Source organism: Triticum dicoccoides, chromosome 7A (assembly GCF_002162155.2).
Source record: "Triticum dicoccoides isolate Atlit2015 ecotype Zavitan chromosome 7A, WEW_v2.0, whole genome shotgun sequence".
NCBI lineage: Eukaryota > Viridiplantae > Streptophyta > Magnoliopsida > Poales > Poaceae > Triticum > Triticum dicoccoides.
Genome location: NC_041392.1, coordinates 66,038,050 through 66,054,515, shown reverse-complemented (window position 1 = coordinate 66,054,515; position 16,466 = coordinate 66,038,050). Strand labels below are relative to the sequence as shown.

General features: G+C 46.9%; 2 protein-coding genes and 1 pseudogene across 2 annotated transcripts; 2 read left to right on the top strand and 1 right to left on the bottom strand.

The window, feature by feature from the left end:
* The first annotated feature begins 287 nt into the window (after nt 1–287).
* LOC119333109 lies at nt 288–6,703 on the top strand (annotated as a pseudogene).
* Nucleotides 4,646–13,771, bottom strand: LOC119329966 (histone H3.2-like). The gene is made up of 2 exons (XM_037603074.1): nt 13,288–13,771; nt 4,646–4,655 (listed from the first exon to the last, which is right to left on the bottom strand). Exon 1 carries the CDS (start codon nt 13,696–13,698, stop codon nt 13,288–13,290), a length of 411 nt encoding a protein of 136 aa, XP_037458971.1. The 5' UTR covers nt 13,699–13,771; the 3' UTR covers nt 4,646–4,655.
* On the top strand, nt 7,143–8,361 carry LOC119333108 (putative disease resistance protein RGA4). Its single transcript, XM_037606125.1, has 3 exons — nt 7,143–7,410; nt 7,492–7,580; nt 7,699–8,361. The coding sequence occupies exons 1-3, from the start codon at nt 7,143–7,145 to the stop codon at nt 8,332–8,334; spliced, it is 993 nt and encodes a 330-aa protein (XP_037462022.1). The 3' UTR covers nt 8,335–8,361.
* Nucleotides 13,772–16,466: the final 2,695 nt, after the last annotated feature.

The window sequence follows — 16,466 nt, the reverse complement described above, 5'->3', positions numbered from 1 at the left end:
AAAAAATACTTCTCTATATAATACTGTACAACCAATGAGTGATGGCAAAAGGAAAATTTGTTCCTGATAATTTTTGTTCTGCTGCGTGATACTTAAAAGTTAAAAGTATAACCACATTAACTGGTCGTGCAATCTCAATCAACAGTCCCTTCCATAGAGGCAAAACACAAGTTGTAGACTTGCAGTGTAATCTGGACTCACAGCACTCAAGTCTTTGGTGTCGCTCTCATGCTACTACTTGTATGTCTCCATCACAGAGACCATTGGTGCTCACCCTGACTTCTAGTTTCACTCAGAACCATAGAATTGCTATCACATCCAAACAGAAGCAAGGGGATTTTATCATGGCGGAGCTCATCATCTCGGCGGTTGTCGGGGACATGGTCGGTAGGGTGATATCTCTTCTCGCTGGCCGGTTCAAAGGCCAAGGGTGCACCGAAGCCAAGCTACGGAGGATTTGCCATATGCTTGTCAAGGTTCACAGTGCGGTAGAGGAGGCCAAAGGGAGGCAGATCACAAACTACGGTACCCTCGAGTGGCTTTCAGAACTCAGCGACAGTGTGTACCAGGGCCGCTACTTGCTCGACACGGTCGGATGCAGAGAGGAGTTTGAAGATGAGCATGCTGACAAGGTAGTTGCACAACCTTTCTCTTTCTCCTTGCTTAATCCTGCAAAGCGTGTGCGCTTAGCGGCAGGTGCCGTGAAGAGCCTATTGTCTCGCCAAGATGTTGGTGTTCCTGAGATAGATAGAGTGGTAGAGATCTTAGAGGTCGTATCCGGTGATCTCAAGGAGTTCCTGATGCTCCTACAGAACTGTCAGCCGATCCAACGCCCTTTGGCTACTAATATCTTTGTCGAGGGGCAGATGTTCGGTCGACATGTCGAGAAAGAGAGGATCATCAACTTCCTACTGCATGATGGTGGTCCATCAACTGGGGGGAAACTGGGTGTGCTCCCGATTGTTGGCGGCATGGGAGTCGGGAAGACCACCCTTGCGCAGCATGTCTGCGATGATGAGAGGGTGCGCAACCACTTCCCAATAATTTTGTATTCCAATTTCTCATACACCAGAGCAATGGCTCGGGATGAGGCGGTGTTTGTTCTTGGATCCAAACACACAGTTGGAGATGCTCAAAAATTCATCGAGTCACTACATGTACTTAAGGAGAAATGCCTCACCAAGAGGTTCTTGATGGTATTTGAAGATGTTGACATGGGCAAAAAACAGATGCTAGAAGAGTTACTGCCAATCTTGAGACATGGCAAATTCGGGAGCAGGATCGTAATCACCACAAACAACGGGGATGTCGCCAGCTTGGGAACTGTGCAGCCAATCAATCTGAAGGTTATGCCGCATCAGGAGTACTGGTTCTTCTTCAAGGCACACGCGTTTGCTGGCAGAGATGTCGAGGAGGACCCAAGGATGCTAGCAGCAGGCAAGGTGATTGCGAGGAAGCTAAATGGGTCCTTCTTCGGAGCAAAAATCATCGGTGGGGTGCTGAAAGCTCATCCGAATCCCCGGTTCTGGAGCAAGGTGCTGAGGAGCAATATAGGGGGGTTGTCTCTGCTGGGCGATGGAATTGGGTACATTGGAGATTTGGCAGAAAATTTGCTACCAATCTACGCAGACGTGTGTAAGGTGACCCTTTCTAGGAGTCCATTTATCTTTCAGACAGAACTGGCTAGGTTGGAGGATCTGTATCAGGCAAATCCGCTTGGTGATATCCGATTTGGAAAAATTCTGTTGTGCATGTCAACGTTGCCATTCCAACTCCTGAACTACACTGCTGATTGCAATGTGCGCGGACCGGACTATGCAGCAGAGTTCATAAAAATTTAATGAAGTAGGAATGTGAAGATTAGACAGGAGCTACGCCTGTTTATACGGAATCTGATGCACCCATCCCCATGGAATTGACTGCTCCGTGCAGAGCTGGATGCTCTGTTTTGAGTTGTATTATTGTTGTTTCTCTTGTCTAGCTTCGCTGGTATATACATGAAACTAGCTCCAATAACTGTAACATCTTGATGTATACTCCCTCCGTTCCTAAATACTTGTCTTTCTAGGCATTTCAACAAGTGACTACATACGGAGCAAAATGAGTGAATCTACACTCTAAAATATGTCTAAATACATCCGTATGTAGTAGTCATTTGAAATGTCTAGAAAGACAAATATTTAGAAACGGAGGAAGTAGAACGGAAAGTAGTGAGTCTCTTATGTGGTGCCTAGAGCTTTGACGGGCTTGAATATGCAGTTAGAAATTCCCATTAAGAGTATCGCTCTGTGGGAGAAAATTTGCGAGTTAACCATGAAGATCTGGTTAGAAGTTCCATTACTAACTTGATTACCGGTACTCCATAGGCGACCCCTCCCTTGGGATCATAGGGGTCCTGCAATCCACTTGCCAAATCTTCTAGGCGTATATAGGTGGGGATATGTTGACCCGGGCAGCCCTGGAGACGTGGTCGTGCTGCGGAGGTGCCGGGCATTAACTATTTTTCCATTTCAACATCAACAGAGTTGGTTGAAGCTAAATCGGTCCACCATTGCTCTCATATAGGATCAGCACGATAAGTTGTAACAGCACTAGCAGAATATGCTATCACTAGCACAATAAGTCATAGCAACCTAGTGTAGATTAAAAAAAATGCAAGCCATCATTGCAAAATATAGCGAAGGAAAGTTGGATAATATTGAGAAAAAATATTTTCAAGTTCTGTTGAGTAGATTAGCCAATACCATACCCGGTACCAAAAATACATGCACTAGAACTAGTAAAGTATGAACAGGCAATGGTTTCCGAAAATCTCATAGATGCCTGAAAATCTCTATTACTCTATAGAACTCTTGCAGACAAGAACAGCTAGTGTAAAGAAGCACTTGTTGCACAGCATACAAGACAAAGGTCATATGAATCAGAGAAGAGGCCTTCACCTTGGTGACATCTGAGGAAATACGCTCCTGTCCTGCTCGGTGACGCATTTCACCCGGCGATGGTTTCAGTGGAGTAGGAGTCCTTTTCCTCTCTTCCTCTTCCTGCCTGGAACTGGAAGCTCTTCTGTTTTGGGCTTCTCAGTGTTAGAAGATGGGCTGTCAATTAGTCTTGAGAAATTTTAAGGTTCATGTGTCCTAAATTTACCTGATAGAATAGCACGCTCTGCAGCTACACACGGATGATCTTCACCGATGGATTTTCAATTTTAGATATGTCACAACACCAGATGCCACACCACCTGAGCTTGAATTGTATGTACTGCACGTGTTAATCCTGTAAGTAACTGCAAGAAAAAAAATCGGCATAAGTGGCTACGGAAGACGAGTACATGACACCGCATTATGGACATGTCAATTGTACTGCAAGCACTAGTGATTAGGCCATGGATGTGGAAGCTCCAATATACAGTAGACAGGTAGCGCCTCCTTGGCTTCTAGATGTGCATGCTCCGGAAGGACTACCTCTCAAAACAAAATCCTTCCATTTTTGGTACCTGTAAGGATAATAATCGACCATATAAAGTGTTTGGGCATTTGTCTTTAACTTTTCACACATTTGAAGAGATGTACAGACATTGCAAAATCAACAAACTAAGTTGGTTGAAGCTAAACCTGTCGACTATGCTCCCATATATGATCAGCACAATAAGCTGTAACAGCACTAGCAGAATATGCCATCACTAACAGTCATAGCAACATGTAAGCCATCGTTGCAAAATATGGCAAGGGAAAGATGGATAATGCTAAGAGAAAAAAAAACATTTTTCAACTTTCTGTTGATTAGACTAGCGATACCTATACCCGGGACCCAAATCCATGCACTGGTAGTAAAGTTATGAATGGTAAAAGGTTTCTGCAAACTCCCATAGATGCCTGAACTGAAACAGAGCTGATTGTCCACCATATATCTCTATAATATACTCCCTCTGTTTCTAAATTTAAGTATTTTTAGAGATTTCAATATGGACTACATACGGATGTATGTAGACGCATTTTAGAGTGTAAATTCTCTCATTTTGCTCTGTATGTAGTCCATATTGGAATCTCTAAAAATACTTATATTTAGGAACGGAGGGAGTAACTGCTAGCGCATAGAAACACTTGTTGCCTTTATCGGAAAAAATAGAAACACTCATTGCACATCAGACAAGGCAAAGCTCATATGTATCTAAGAAGAGGCATTCACCTTGGTGATATCCGAGGAAATATGCTCCTCCTCTTCTCTCATCTCCTCCTCTTCCTGCCTGGAAGCTCTTCCCGTTCTGGCTTCCCACAGGCAGAAGATGGACTGTCAATTGGTCTTGCAAATTGTCAAGGATGAGGGTGTCCTAAATTTACCTGAAATAAGAACACTTGTGCAGCAGCACACAGACGGTCTTCACTGATGGATTTTCAATTTCAGATACTTTAGAAGACAAGATGCCACACCACCTGAGCCTGAATTGTACTCTACGTGTTAAACATGTAAGAAATCACATGGAAACGCAATTCCGCAAATGTGGCTATGGAAGATGACCACACAATTGTCAGGTCAGCTGCACTGCAAGCACCAGTGATTAGGCTATGGCAACTGCACTGCAGTACCTCCTTGGCTTCTAGGGATGTTGATGGTCTAAGACAAGGGCTAGGCGTTCACAGCATTAGTCATCAGACAGCCTCAGAATATATTTTTCATATTTAGTACTGTACAACCAATAAGTAATGGCCAACAGAAAATTAGTCTGTTGCTTTTTGCTCTACCGAGTCAGTGTGACACTTAAAATATAACCACAATAACTTGTTGTGCAATCTAAAACGACAGTTTCTTCCATAGAAGGAAAACACGTGCTGTAGACTTGCAGTGCAATATGGAGTCAAAGCACTGAAGTCTTCCATGTCGCTCTCATGCTAATATTTATATGTCTCCACCACACAAACCATTGGTGCTCACCTTGACTTATGGTTTCATTCAGAAAGTTGGAATTGATAGAAAGGCTGGGGTACCAGATAACTTGCGAACATCACAAAGTTGCTAGAGGAATTTATCATGGCGGAGGTCATCTTCTCGGCGGTTGTCGGGGACATGGTCGGCAGGGTGATATCTCTTCTTGCCGGCCAGTTCAAGGGCCAAGGGTGCACAGACGCCAAGCTACGGAGGATTTGCCATATGCTTGTCAAGGTTCACAGTGCAGTAGAGGAGGCCAAAGGGAGGCAGATCACAAACTGCGGCACACTTGAGTGGCTTTCGGAGCTCAACGACGGGGTGTACCAGGGCCGCTACTTGCTCGACACGGTCCGATGCAGAGAGCAGGAGCTTGACAATGAGCATGCTGACAAGGTAGTTGCACAACCTTTCTCTTTCTCCTTGTTTAATCCTGCAAAGCGTGTGCGCATAGCAGCCGGCGCCATGAAGAGCCTATTGTCTGGCCATGATGTTGGTGTTGGTGAGGACATAGATAGAGTGGTAGAGATCTTGGAAACCGTATCTACTGATCTCAAGGAGTTCATGATGCTCCTACACAACTGCCAGCCCATCCATCGTCCTTTGGCTACTAATATCTTTGTCGAGGGGCAGATGTTCGGCAGACACATCGACAAAGAGAGGATCATCAACTTCCTGCTGCACGATGGTGGTTCGTCAACTGAAGAAAAAGTGGGTGTGCTTCCCATCATCGGCGACATAGGAGTCGGGAAGACCACCCTTGCGCAGCATGTCTGCGATGATAAGAGGGTGCGCAGCCACTTTCCAATAATCTTATATTCCAATCTCTCATACACCAGGGCAATGGCAAGGGGTGAGGCAGCGTTAGTTCTAGGATCCAGACACACAGTTAAAGATGCTAAAGAATTCATCGAGTCACTGCATGTACTCAAGCAGAAATACTTCACCAAGAGGTTCTTGATGGTATTTGAAGATGTTGACGCGGACAAGAAGCAGATGCTAGAAGAGATACTGCTGATCTTAAGACATGGAAAACATGGAAGCAGGATCATAATCACCACAAACAGCAGGGCCATCGCGGCGAGCATGGGAACGGTGCGGCCGATCAGTCTGAAGGTCATGCCGCACCAGGAGTACTGGTTCTTCTTCAAAGCGCACGTGTTTGCCGGCAGAGATGTAGAGGAGGACCCAAGGATGCTAGCAGAAGGCAAAGCGATTGCAAGGAAGTTAAACGGGTCCTTCTTCGGAGCGAAAATCATCGGCGGGGTGCTGAAGGCTCATCCGAATCCTCAGTTCTGGCGCAAGGTGCTGAGAAGCAATATAGGGGGGTTATCTCTGTTGGGTGATGGAATTGAGTACATTTCAGATTTGACAGAGAATTTGCTACCGATCGACGCAGACATGTCTAAGGTGACCATTTCTAAGGTTCCATATCCCTCTCAGACAGAACTGGCCAGGTTGGTATATCAGGCAAGTCCTAGCGCTAGTGTTGTTGCCCCGCGTGGTGATAACGGGTTTGCAAAAGTCTTGTTGTGCCGGTCAGTGCTGCCATTCCAAGTATTGTACTACACTGCTCATTGCAGTGTCCGCGGGCCGAACTATTCACCAGAGTGCATCAAACTCGAAAGAAGTAGATTTGCCCATCTTACTCCCCTCAAGAAAAGATTTCCTAATATCAGTAATATATGTGTGTGAAGATCAGACAGGAATTATGCCTATTTACATGGAATTGACAAATTGTAGAATACTCTGTTTTGAGTTGCATTGTACTAGTTCTTGTTTATTTCTGTATTCTTAGCTTGCTTGTGTTGCCTCCCCGGTATGTACATGAAGCTAGCTCGGATAACTGTAACCTGGCCCTTGATGTGTGGAATGAAAAGTAGCGAGTCTCTTATGCGGTTCCCTGAGCTGTGACAGGAGCTTGATTATCCAGACTAGTGTTCTGCGGGAGAACACTTGGGAACTAATCATGAAAATCGGGTTGGAAGTTCCATTGTGAGCTTTGCCGGCAGATTGATTAGGTTGTTTCTAGTACTTTCTAGACAACCTTCTCTCAGGATTGGCCGGGTCCTGCCATCCACTCACCGAGTATTCTAGGCGCATATGGTTTTGGGTTTAGGTACCTGATTAATCAAGAATGTTAGGTTTTTGGGTCCGGTTTTCCTTATAAACTGGACAAACTCTCTTCTTCTTAATGAAACGCAGAAACCCCCTGCCCTCACATGAGGTTTCTCAAAAAAGAGGCATTCGCCTTGGTGATATCTATGGAAATATGCTCCTGCTCGGTGCCGCATTCTCCAGGCGATGGTTTCAGCGGAGCAGGAGCCCCTCGCATCTCCTCCTCTTCCAGCCTGGAGGCTCTTCCCACCTGGCTTCCCACAGGTAGAGATGGACTGTCAATTATGCAAATTGTCAAGGATGAGGTTGTCCTAAATTTACCTGAAATAAGAGCACTTGCTGCAGCAGCACACAGACGGTCTTCACTGATGGGTTTTCACTTTCAGACACTTCACAATACCAGATGCCACACCACCTGAGCTTGAATTGTACTCTAACTGTTAAACATGTAAGAAATCATCGCAAGGAAACCCAATTCTGCAAATGTGGCTATGGAAGATGACCACACAATTGACAGGTCAAATGCACTGCAAGCGCCAATGGTTAGGCTATGGCAACAATAGACAGGTCTGCGAGCATCAGTGATTACGCTATGGTAACAATAGACAGGTAGCACATCCTTGGCTTCTAAGGATGTTGATGGTCTAAGACAAGGACTAGTCGTTCACTGGGGAGAAATTGGGTGTGCTTCCCAGTGTCGGCGACATGGGAGTCGGGAAGACCACCCTTGTGCAGCATGTCTGCGATGATGAGAGGGTGCGCCACCACTTTCCAATAATTTTGTATTCCAATTTCTCATACACCAGGGCAATGGCATGGGGTGAGGCACCGTTTGTTCTAGGATCCAAACACGCAGTTAGAGATGCTAAAAAATTCATCGAGTCACTGCATGTACTCGAGGAGAAATACCTCACCAAGAGGTTTTTATTGGTATTTGAAGATGTTGACACGGGCAAACATCAGACGCTAGAAGAGTTACTGCCGATCTTAAGACATGGCGAACGTGGAAGCAGGATCATAGTCACCACAAACAGCAAGACTGTCGCGGCGAGCATGGGAACAGTGCAGCCGGTCAATTTGAAGGTTATGCCGCATCAGGAGTACTGGTTCTTCTTCAAGGCACATGCGTTTGCTGGCAGAGATGTCGAGGAGGACCCGAGGATGCCAGCAGCGGGCAAGGCAATTGCAAGGAAGTTAAATGGGTCCTTCTTCGGAGCGAAAATTGTCGGTGGGGTGCTGAAAGCTCATCCAAATCCCTGGTTCTGGAACAAGGTGTTGAGGAGCAATATTGGGTAATATGCAGCCGCGTCGTTTCTGCTTGAATGAGAGCTTCCTCAAGCTCCCCACACCGCAGCTGCAGCACCTGGACTGCCAGGTTACCATGGAGGAGATCAAGGTGGCTATATGGTCTTTGCATGGCGAAAAGGCGCCTGGTCCAGATGGTTTCATTGGTAATTTCTTCAAAGCATGTTGGGATCTAGTGAAAATTGATTTGCTGAAGGCGTTGGAACAGATCTTTGACCTGAAAGGGGACACTTGGAATTTGCTGAACACTGCCCACCTTGTGCTCATCCCAAAGAAGGACGGGGCTGCTACTGCTGGGGATTTCAGACCCCTGAGTTTGATGCATAGCATTGCGAAGATTCTTTGCAAGATATTGGCCAACAGATTGGGTCCGGAATTGGATAGTATTGTCTCCCACAGCCAGAGTGCTTTCATCAAAAAAAGATGCATCAATGACAATTTCCTCTTTGTTCGCAACGTGATTAAGGAGGCACATGTGAAGCGGACTCCCATGCTCTTCATGAAATTGGATATTGCAAAAGCTTTTGACTCTGTGCATTGGGACTACTTGCTTAAGGTGTTGCGGGCCTATGGCTTTGGGCAAAAATGGAGACCTTGTGTCCTTGATCTTGGCCACCTCTTCCTCTAGGGTTCTGCTCAATGGAATTCCTGGGAAACCTTTCAGACACAGGCGTGGGCTGCGGCAGGGCGACCCGTTGTCGCCAATGTTGTTCATTCTGGCTCTTGACCCACTCCAAAAGCTCCTTTCCAAAGCCACTGATCTGGGCATCCTTTCCCCAATTCGCAACAGAGCTGCTTGTCTGCGTGTCAGCTTCTATGCTGATGATGCAGCTTTGTTCATTAATCCTAAGCAAGAGGACATTGTGGAGGTGCAGGCCATTCTTTCGAGGTTTGGTGACATCTCTGGGTTGCAAACGAACCTGCTCAAGACTGTCGCTTACCCCATTAGATGCGAGCAAATTGATATGCCTAGCTTGTTGGCTGACTTTGGGGGTATCCCTGGAAACCTCCCTTGCACCTACCTAGGCTTGCCTCTGAGTATTAAGAAACCAACCCGGGCTGAATTGCAGCCTACCTTGGATAAACTTGCTGGGCGATTGCAGCCATGGAAAGGGAAGCTCATGACCAAGTTGGGACGGTGCTTGCTTGTAAATTCTGTCCTCACAGCAACTCTCACGTACATCCTTACCTCCTTTGATCTGAGTGCTTGGTTCATTAAGAGGATTGACAAGCTGAGGCGGGGCTTTTTGTGGGCTGGCGAAGAGGTTGCCCATGGAGGGAAATGCATGGTGTCCTGGAAAAAAGTGTGTGCTCCGAAGTTGACTGGGGGCCTCGGTATCAAGGACTTAAAATGTTTTGGTAGAGCTCTTCGCTTGCGCTGGCTGTGGATGGAGTGGGACTATGTTCAGAGACCATGGAAGGGGACTCCGGTGCCTTGTGACGACTCTGATAGGGCACTTTTCCAGGCTTGCACTAAGATCACCATCGGGGATGGGTGCTCGGCCAAGTTTTGGAAGGATAGATGGCTGGACGGCGAGTCCCCGGCTATGGTAGCTCCTTTGATGTTCAGATTGGCCTTAAAGAAAAACAGCTTGGTTAAAGACGCCTTGCACAATGGTTGCTGGATGAGAGGATTAATGCGCATGAACTCTCACGAGGAAATCCACCAATTCTTGGGACTTTGGGAGAAGGTCCAAAATGTGCAACTATCAACCTCCAGAGATAGCATTGCCTGGCATCTGTCGGCTGATGGTTCGTACTCGGCCAAATCTGCGTACCACGCACAGTTCCTTGGGCGCTTGCACCAACCAGAGCTGGCCAGTGTTTGGAAGGTGAAAACGGATAGGAAAATAAGGTTTTTCCTTTGGCTTCTGCTTCAGAACAGAAACTGGACTGCGGACAGATTGCTTTTGCGCGGATGGCCACATGATCCAAAGTGTAAACTATGTGACTTGGTGATTGAAACGGCGGCACATCTCTCTTTTCAGTGCCCTTATGTGAGGCAGGTGTGGCTTTCGCTGAGCGCTACTCATGCTGACCTCACAGCTACAGCGTTGGCTGCCTCCTCGGTGAACTCCTGGTGGGGCGCTTTGCTCCAGCTCAAGCCCAACAAAACAAGGAACAACTCGCGCTCCATGGCATCTTTCGCTCTTTGGAACATCTGGCTGGAAAGGAACAGAAGAACCTTCGATGGAAAGTGCACTTCGGCAGCTGATGTTGCCAGGCTTGCTAGTGATGACTTTCGCCTCTTAGTTGAGGCATGTGGGGGTTAGGCTTAGGTGTTGGGCGACAGGGTTGTTCATGGCCCTCTTGCCTGTTTTGGTTACTCCTTCTCTGTAAGCTGATCTTCAGCTGATGTACAGTTGTTCCCTCCTCTTAATGCAATGGCAGAGCTCCTGCTGGTTCGGTTCAAAAAAAAAAAGGAGCAATATTGGGGGTTGTCTCTGTTGGGCGATGGAATTGGGTATATTGCAGATTTTGCAGAGAATTTGGTACCAATCTACGTAGACGTGTGTAAGGTGACCATTTCTAGGAGTCCATTTCTCTTTCAGACAGAACTAGCTAGGTTGGAGCATTTGTATCAGGCAAGTCCTGGTGCTAGTGCTGCTTGCCCGCGTGGTGATATCCGGTTCGCAAAAGTTCTGTTCTGCAGGTCCATGTTAGCACTTAGCACTCCAGCTCTTATACTTCACTGCTGATTGGAATGTGCGCGGGCCGGACTATTCAGCAGAGTTCATCAAAATTTAAGGAAGTAGACTTGCCCATACACTCCCGTCAAGAAAAGGTTTGCCAATACATGTGTGTGAAGATCAGACAGGAATTACGCCTGTTTACATGGAATCTGATGCAATCATCCCCCATGGAATTGACCAGTACGTGCAGAGCTGAATGCTCTGTTCTGAGTTGTATTGTTGCTGTTGTTTTTTCTTGTTTTGTTTGGTATATATATACATGAAACTGGCTCCAATAACTGCAACATGGCCCTTGATGTGTAGAATGACAAGTAGTGAGTCTCTTGTACGGTGCCAAGAGCTTGATTATCCAGTTATAAATTCCATTAGAAGTATTGTTCTGCAGGAGGTGCTGGGCATCGGTCTTTAATTTTCACACATTTGAAGTGAATTAGTGTGCAAAAAAGTTGTACGTAAACTCTTCTCCGTAGCAATTTTCACACATCTGAAGCTAAATCGGTTCACTATTGCTCTCGTATAGGATCAGCAAAATAAGCTGTAATAGCTCACTAACAAGTCATAGCAACCTGTAAGCCATCATTGCAAATATAGCAAAGGGAAAGATGGGTAGTACTGAGAATAAATATTTTGAACTTCTGTTGATTACACTAACCAATACCTACAGCCAGGACCGAAATCCATGCACTGTTAGTAAAGTTATGAACAGGCAGTTGTTTCTGAAAACTCTCAATAGATGACTGAACTAAAAACGAGATGATTGTCCACAGAATCTCTAAATTTTTTTAAGGATACCATATACCTACTGCTAGCACAAAAAAGCGTTTCACACAGCAGACAGCAGAAAAGTCAAAGCTCATGTATCAGAGAAGAGGCCTTCACCTTGGTGAAATCCGAGGAAATATGCTCCTGCTCAGCGCCACAACGACGGTTTCATAACAGCAGGAATCCCTGTTCTTGGCTTCTCATGGGTAGAAGATGGACACTGTCAATTGGTCTTGCAAATTGACTAGTGAGTGCTGTTTGCAAGGTGTCCTAAATTTACCTGATAGTATAGCGCCCTCTGCAGCCACACACAAATGATCTTCACCCACCTGAGCTTGAATTGTGCATGTTAGACCTGCAAGAAGTCACCACAAGGAAACACAAGTCTGTAAATGCGGCTCCGGGATAACACAAATTTGACATGTCAATTACACCGCAAGCACCAGTGATTAGACAATATAGACAGGTTGTAAGCATGCATACAAGAACTGCTGGTGCAAAGAAGCACTTGTTGCATAGCATATAAGGAAAAGCTCATTTGTACCAGAGAAGAGGCCTTCACCTTGGTGATTTCCGAGGAAATTTGCTCCTGCTCAGTGCCGCATTCGCCTGGCAATGGTTACAGCAGAGCAGGAATCCCTTTCTTCTCCTTCTCTTCCTGCCTGGAAGTGCTCCTTTTCTTGGCTTCTAACCAGGTGGAAGATGGACTGTTGATAAGTATTGCAAATTGTCAAGTAGTACTTGTTGCTTGCAAGTTGAGGCGAAGATGTCCTAAATTTACCTGATACAATGCCTCTGCAGCCACACACGGATGATGGTCACTGATGGATTTTCAATTTCAGATGCTTCACAAGACTGCATCTTAATTGGCAAAGAAAACACACCAGGCGTCTTAATTGCACAGCAAGCACAAGTGTTTAGACATTATAGACAGGGTGTAAGCGTACAAGCTGTTCAGCTTTCGCTCACAAATATTGAGCAAATCTGTGATGGTTATCATAAATTTGAATGGAGTGGCAATCAGGTGTACAGAGAACTAACCGCTGTCACACTTTCACAGTCAGCTTATCAACATCAACCAGCCCAAAACAAAATTCAGAATCACTTCGAGAATAGCTGAAAGCCCAAACGAAGAGTCCATCAGATCCCTGAACAAACAACAGGCAAAAACACTGAATCACATGGCCACCAATCAAAAATAACAGGACAGTGGCAAAATAATGAAACCAATTGGCATTGTTCGACCCCGTCACTGCAGCACCACGCTAGATCCGAGAAAAACACCGTAGCAAAATCACAAAGGTACTAAGCAGCAAACAGAGGACAAAATTAGCACCAGATGATAACTGAACTTCTCATTTGCATTTCATTCCAGCATCAGGCTACATAGGACAAGACGACACATCATATCAACACCACCAACACATGAACCAGATCAGAGCACATGAAAAGCTTCTACCCAGTATTGTCACCGGCGGCGACCGAAAACCTAGGCGCGCTCCCCGCGGATGCGGCGGGCGAGCTGGATGTCCTTGGGCATGATGGTGACGCGCTTGGCGTGGATGGCGCACAGGTTGGTGTCCTCGAACAGCCCCACCAAATACGCCTCGGCGGCCTCCTGCAGCGCGGAGACGGCGGAGCTCTGGAACCTGAGGTCGGTCTTGAAGTCCTGCGCGATCTCCCTCACCAGGCGCTGGAAGGGGAGCTTGCGGATGAGCAGGTCCGTGCTCTTCTGGTACTTGCGGATCTCACGGAGCGCCACGGTGCCAGGGCGGAAGCGGTGGGGCTTCTTCACGCCGCCGGTGGCCGGGGCCGACTTGCGCGCCGCCTTGGTCGCCAGCTGCTTCCTCGGCGCCTTGCCGCCGGTGGACTTGCGAGCCGTCTGCTTCGTGCGGGCCATCGGAGCGGGAAGGGTTTGGGGTGTGGGTGCTGCGCCGGTGAGGGATTTGAGTTTGGGTGGAATGGGACGGAGGAGGCGGCGGGGGTTAAGTAGGGGAGCGGGGCGTGGGCGGGGGATCGGGAATTTTCGTGGGGAGAAGCCGCGCGGCGTCGGGGTGGGGGCTGGAGGAGGGAGATGAGGTTTGGAGCGTTGGACTGGTAGAGAATGGACGGATGGGATTGGTTTTCTGGGTGAGCACGCGGATCGTGGGGAACCGATCCGTGATTGGCTAGATGAGGTTTTTTTCTCTTTCGAGAATCATTGGCTGGAATCTTGATTATTTTTTTAGGCAACCTCGCAAAGCTTTATTACGTCACAATGTTTACAGGGACGAAAGGAATACCCTCGCGTTGGCCTAACCAAACATGGCGGCCAACACTCAAAGTTAAAGCATGCTTTGCTAAGTTGTGAGCATCAAAGTTTGAGCTCCTAGACTGATAAACTACGTTACACGAAATAAAAGAAGAAACTTGCATCTCTATTTCCCTAACCACTGCGCCAAATGTCGCACTGCTCCTCCTGCCGATCTCACTTGCCACACCCTTGCAATCTGTAGCTGCATGTACCCTTGATATATGTAAGTCTGTTGCAAGATCAAGGCTCTCTCGCAACGCCAAAGCTTCTAAAGTAGCTGGATCTTTAACATGCTTGAAAAATAAAAGCCGATGCACCTAGAAAAACTCCTTTCTGGTCCCGACATATTGCTGCCACAGCTCCGAACCGGCTCCTGCTACCCACCGCAGCGTCAACATCCAGCTTTGCGTAGCCTCCAGGGGGAGCAATCCAAATCGGGTGTTGCACAATCCCACTCCGAGTTGCATGTACACTTGGTACTATAATCTGAATATCATTTATGTAAGAGTTTATGAACCCATGTGTTGCCTGTGGTGATTTGAAAATGCCCTCATACAAAGCTTTCCTCCTTGCACCCCATATAGCCCACAGTGTAACTGAGAACCTAATGAAATCACCGGGTTTGGGGGCTCTCATCAAAGCAAATAACCATATTTTTGGGCACTCTTGCTGCTGGGAGCTCAGTTGGTCCAGTATATCCTCCGATGGTAGCGCCCAGGTACATCTCGCCATGGGACAATTGAGCAGCGCATGTCTCCAAGAGTCTGTCATACCACACAAGCCACATGCCCTCGTCGTTGACATATTCCTCCTATGTAAAACGTCTCCTAACGGTATCGAGTTTCGAGCGAGGCGCCATAGAAAGACCCTTACTTTTCTTGGTACTGCGACCTTCCAGATTGCCTTCCATTCTTTGCTTTGTCCCTCACTAGAAGATGTTGTTTCTGCCTCATCCAACCATCCCACTCTATCATATTTTGTTCGAACTAACATGCGGTATGCAAACCCGACCGAAAAATTGCCCCGTGGTTCTTCCCCCCAGGACCAGAAATCATCAACACGTCGTGTGCACAAAGGTATCTGCATTATTGCTTCGGCATCAAACTCAGTAAACACCGCCCGGATCAACTCATCCTTCCAGGAAGCCGTAGATGGCTCAATTAGTTCGGAAACCAAGCGTGGCGGGGCTGCCACCCGAGATGTGATCGGTCTCTTGTAACTTGCTCGAGGGATCCAGTTATGATCCCAGATTCCGGTTGAAACACCATCACCAATTCTTCTGACCACTCCTTGCGCCATCACATCCCTTCCATCTAAGATTGCTCTCCAAATTTGGGACGGGTGTGACCCCAACTCAGCTTGAAAAAGTGATACCTCCGGGAAATAAACGGCCTTCAGAAGCCTTGCACTCAGAGAGTTAGTATCATTCAGAAGCCTCCACGCCTGTCGAGCAAGCAAAGCTAGGTTAAAAAGCTCCATGTCCCTAAACCCCATACCTCCCATGTGTTTTGGCTTGGTCATGACATCCCACGATACCCAGGCTGGCTTGCGTTTCCCCCTTCTGCTTCCCCACCAAAATTGGCGAATGATGGATGTAATGTTGTCACAAAGCCCCCCGGGTAGCCTGAAACAAGCCATGGAGAATACCGGAATAGCTTGTGCCACATATTTTATAAGGATTTCCTTCCCTGCCGCCGATAACAGCTTCTGCATCCAGCCTTTCACCTTCGCCCAAACTCTGTCGCGCAAATATTTGAATGTGCCATTCTTCGACTGGCCCACATCTGTTGGCATACCAAGATAGTGTTCGTTAAGCGATTCATTGTGGACATTCAGACGATTCTTCACTTCATCTCTAAGATTCTGTGGGCACCCTTTACTGAAAAAGATTGATGATTTCTCAGTATTAATTCTCTGACCCGAAGCATTGCAGTAAATGGTCAGTAGGTTTGACACTCTTTCTGCAACCTCAGCGCTAGATTTGAAAAGCAACAGGCTGTCATCTGCAAAAAGAAGGTGGTTAACGGCAGGAGCCGATGGCGCCACTCTAATACCTGCGAGTGTAGATGACTGTGAACTGGATTTCAGGAGGCACGAAAGGCCCTCTGCTGCAATCAAAAATAGGTAAGGTGAGATAGGATCTCCCTGCCGAATTCCTCGTGATGGGTAAAAACGCTCGAGTCTTTCTCCATTAAACAAAACTGAGAAGGAGACTGAAGAAACCATAGCCATGATTTTGTCAATCCAAACTGATGCAAAACCCAACTTCTCCATCATGGCCCTCAAATAGGTCCACTCCAGCCTATCACAGGCTTTCATCATATCTAACTTCAGAGCACAAAAACTATTGTTTCTTGACCTGCTTCTCTTCATAA

Excerpts from the sequence above, each read along its gene's own strand:
- LOC119333108 (XM_037606125.1), top strand. The coding sequence starts at position 7,143 with ATGAGGTTTCTCAAAAAAGAGGCATTCGCCTTGGTGATATCTATGGAA. Across the intron at positions 7,411-7,491 it reads CAGACGGTCTTCACTGATGG|AAATCATCGCAAGGAAACCC; the intron begins GTTTTCACTTTC and ends TAAACATGTAAG. Across the intron at positions 7,581-7,698 it reads ATGCACTGCAAGCGCCAATG|TCGTTCACTGGGGAGAAATT; the intron begins GTTAGGCTATGG and ends GACAAGGACTAG.
- LOC119329966 (XM_037603074.1), bottom strand. The coding sequence starts at position 13,698 with ATGGCCCGCACGAAGCAGACGGCTCGCAAGTCCACCGGCGGCAAGGCG.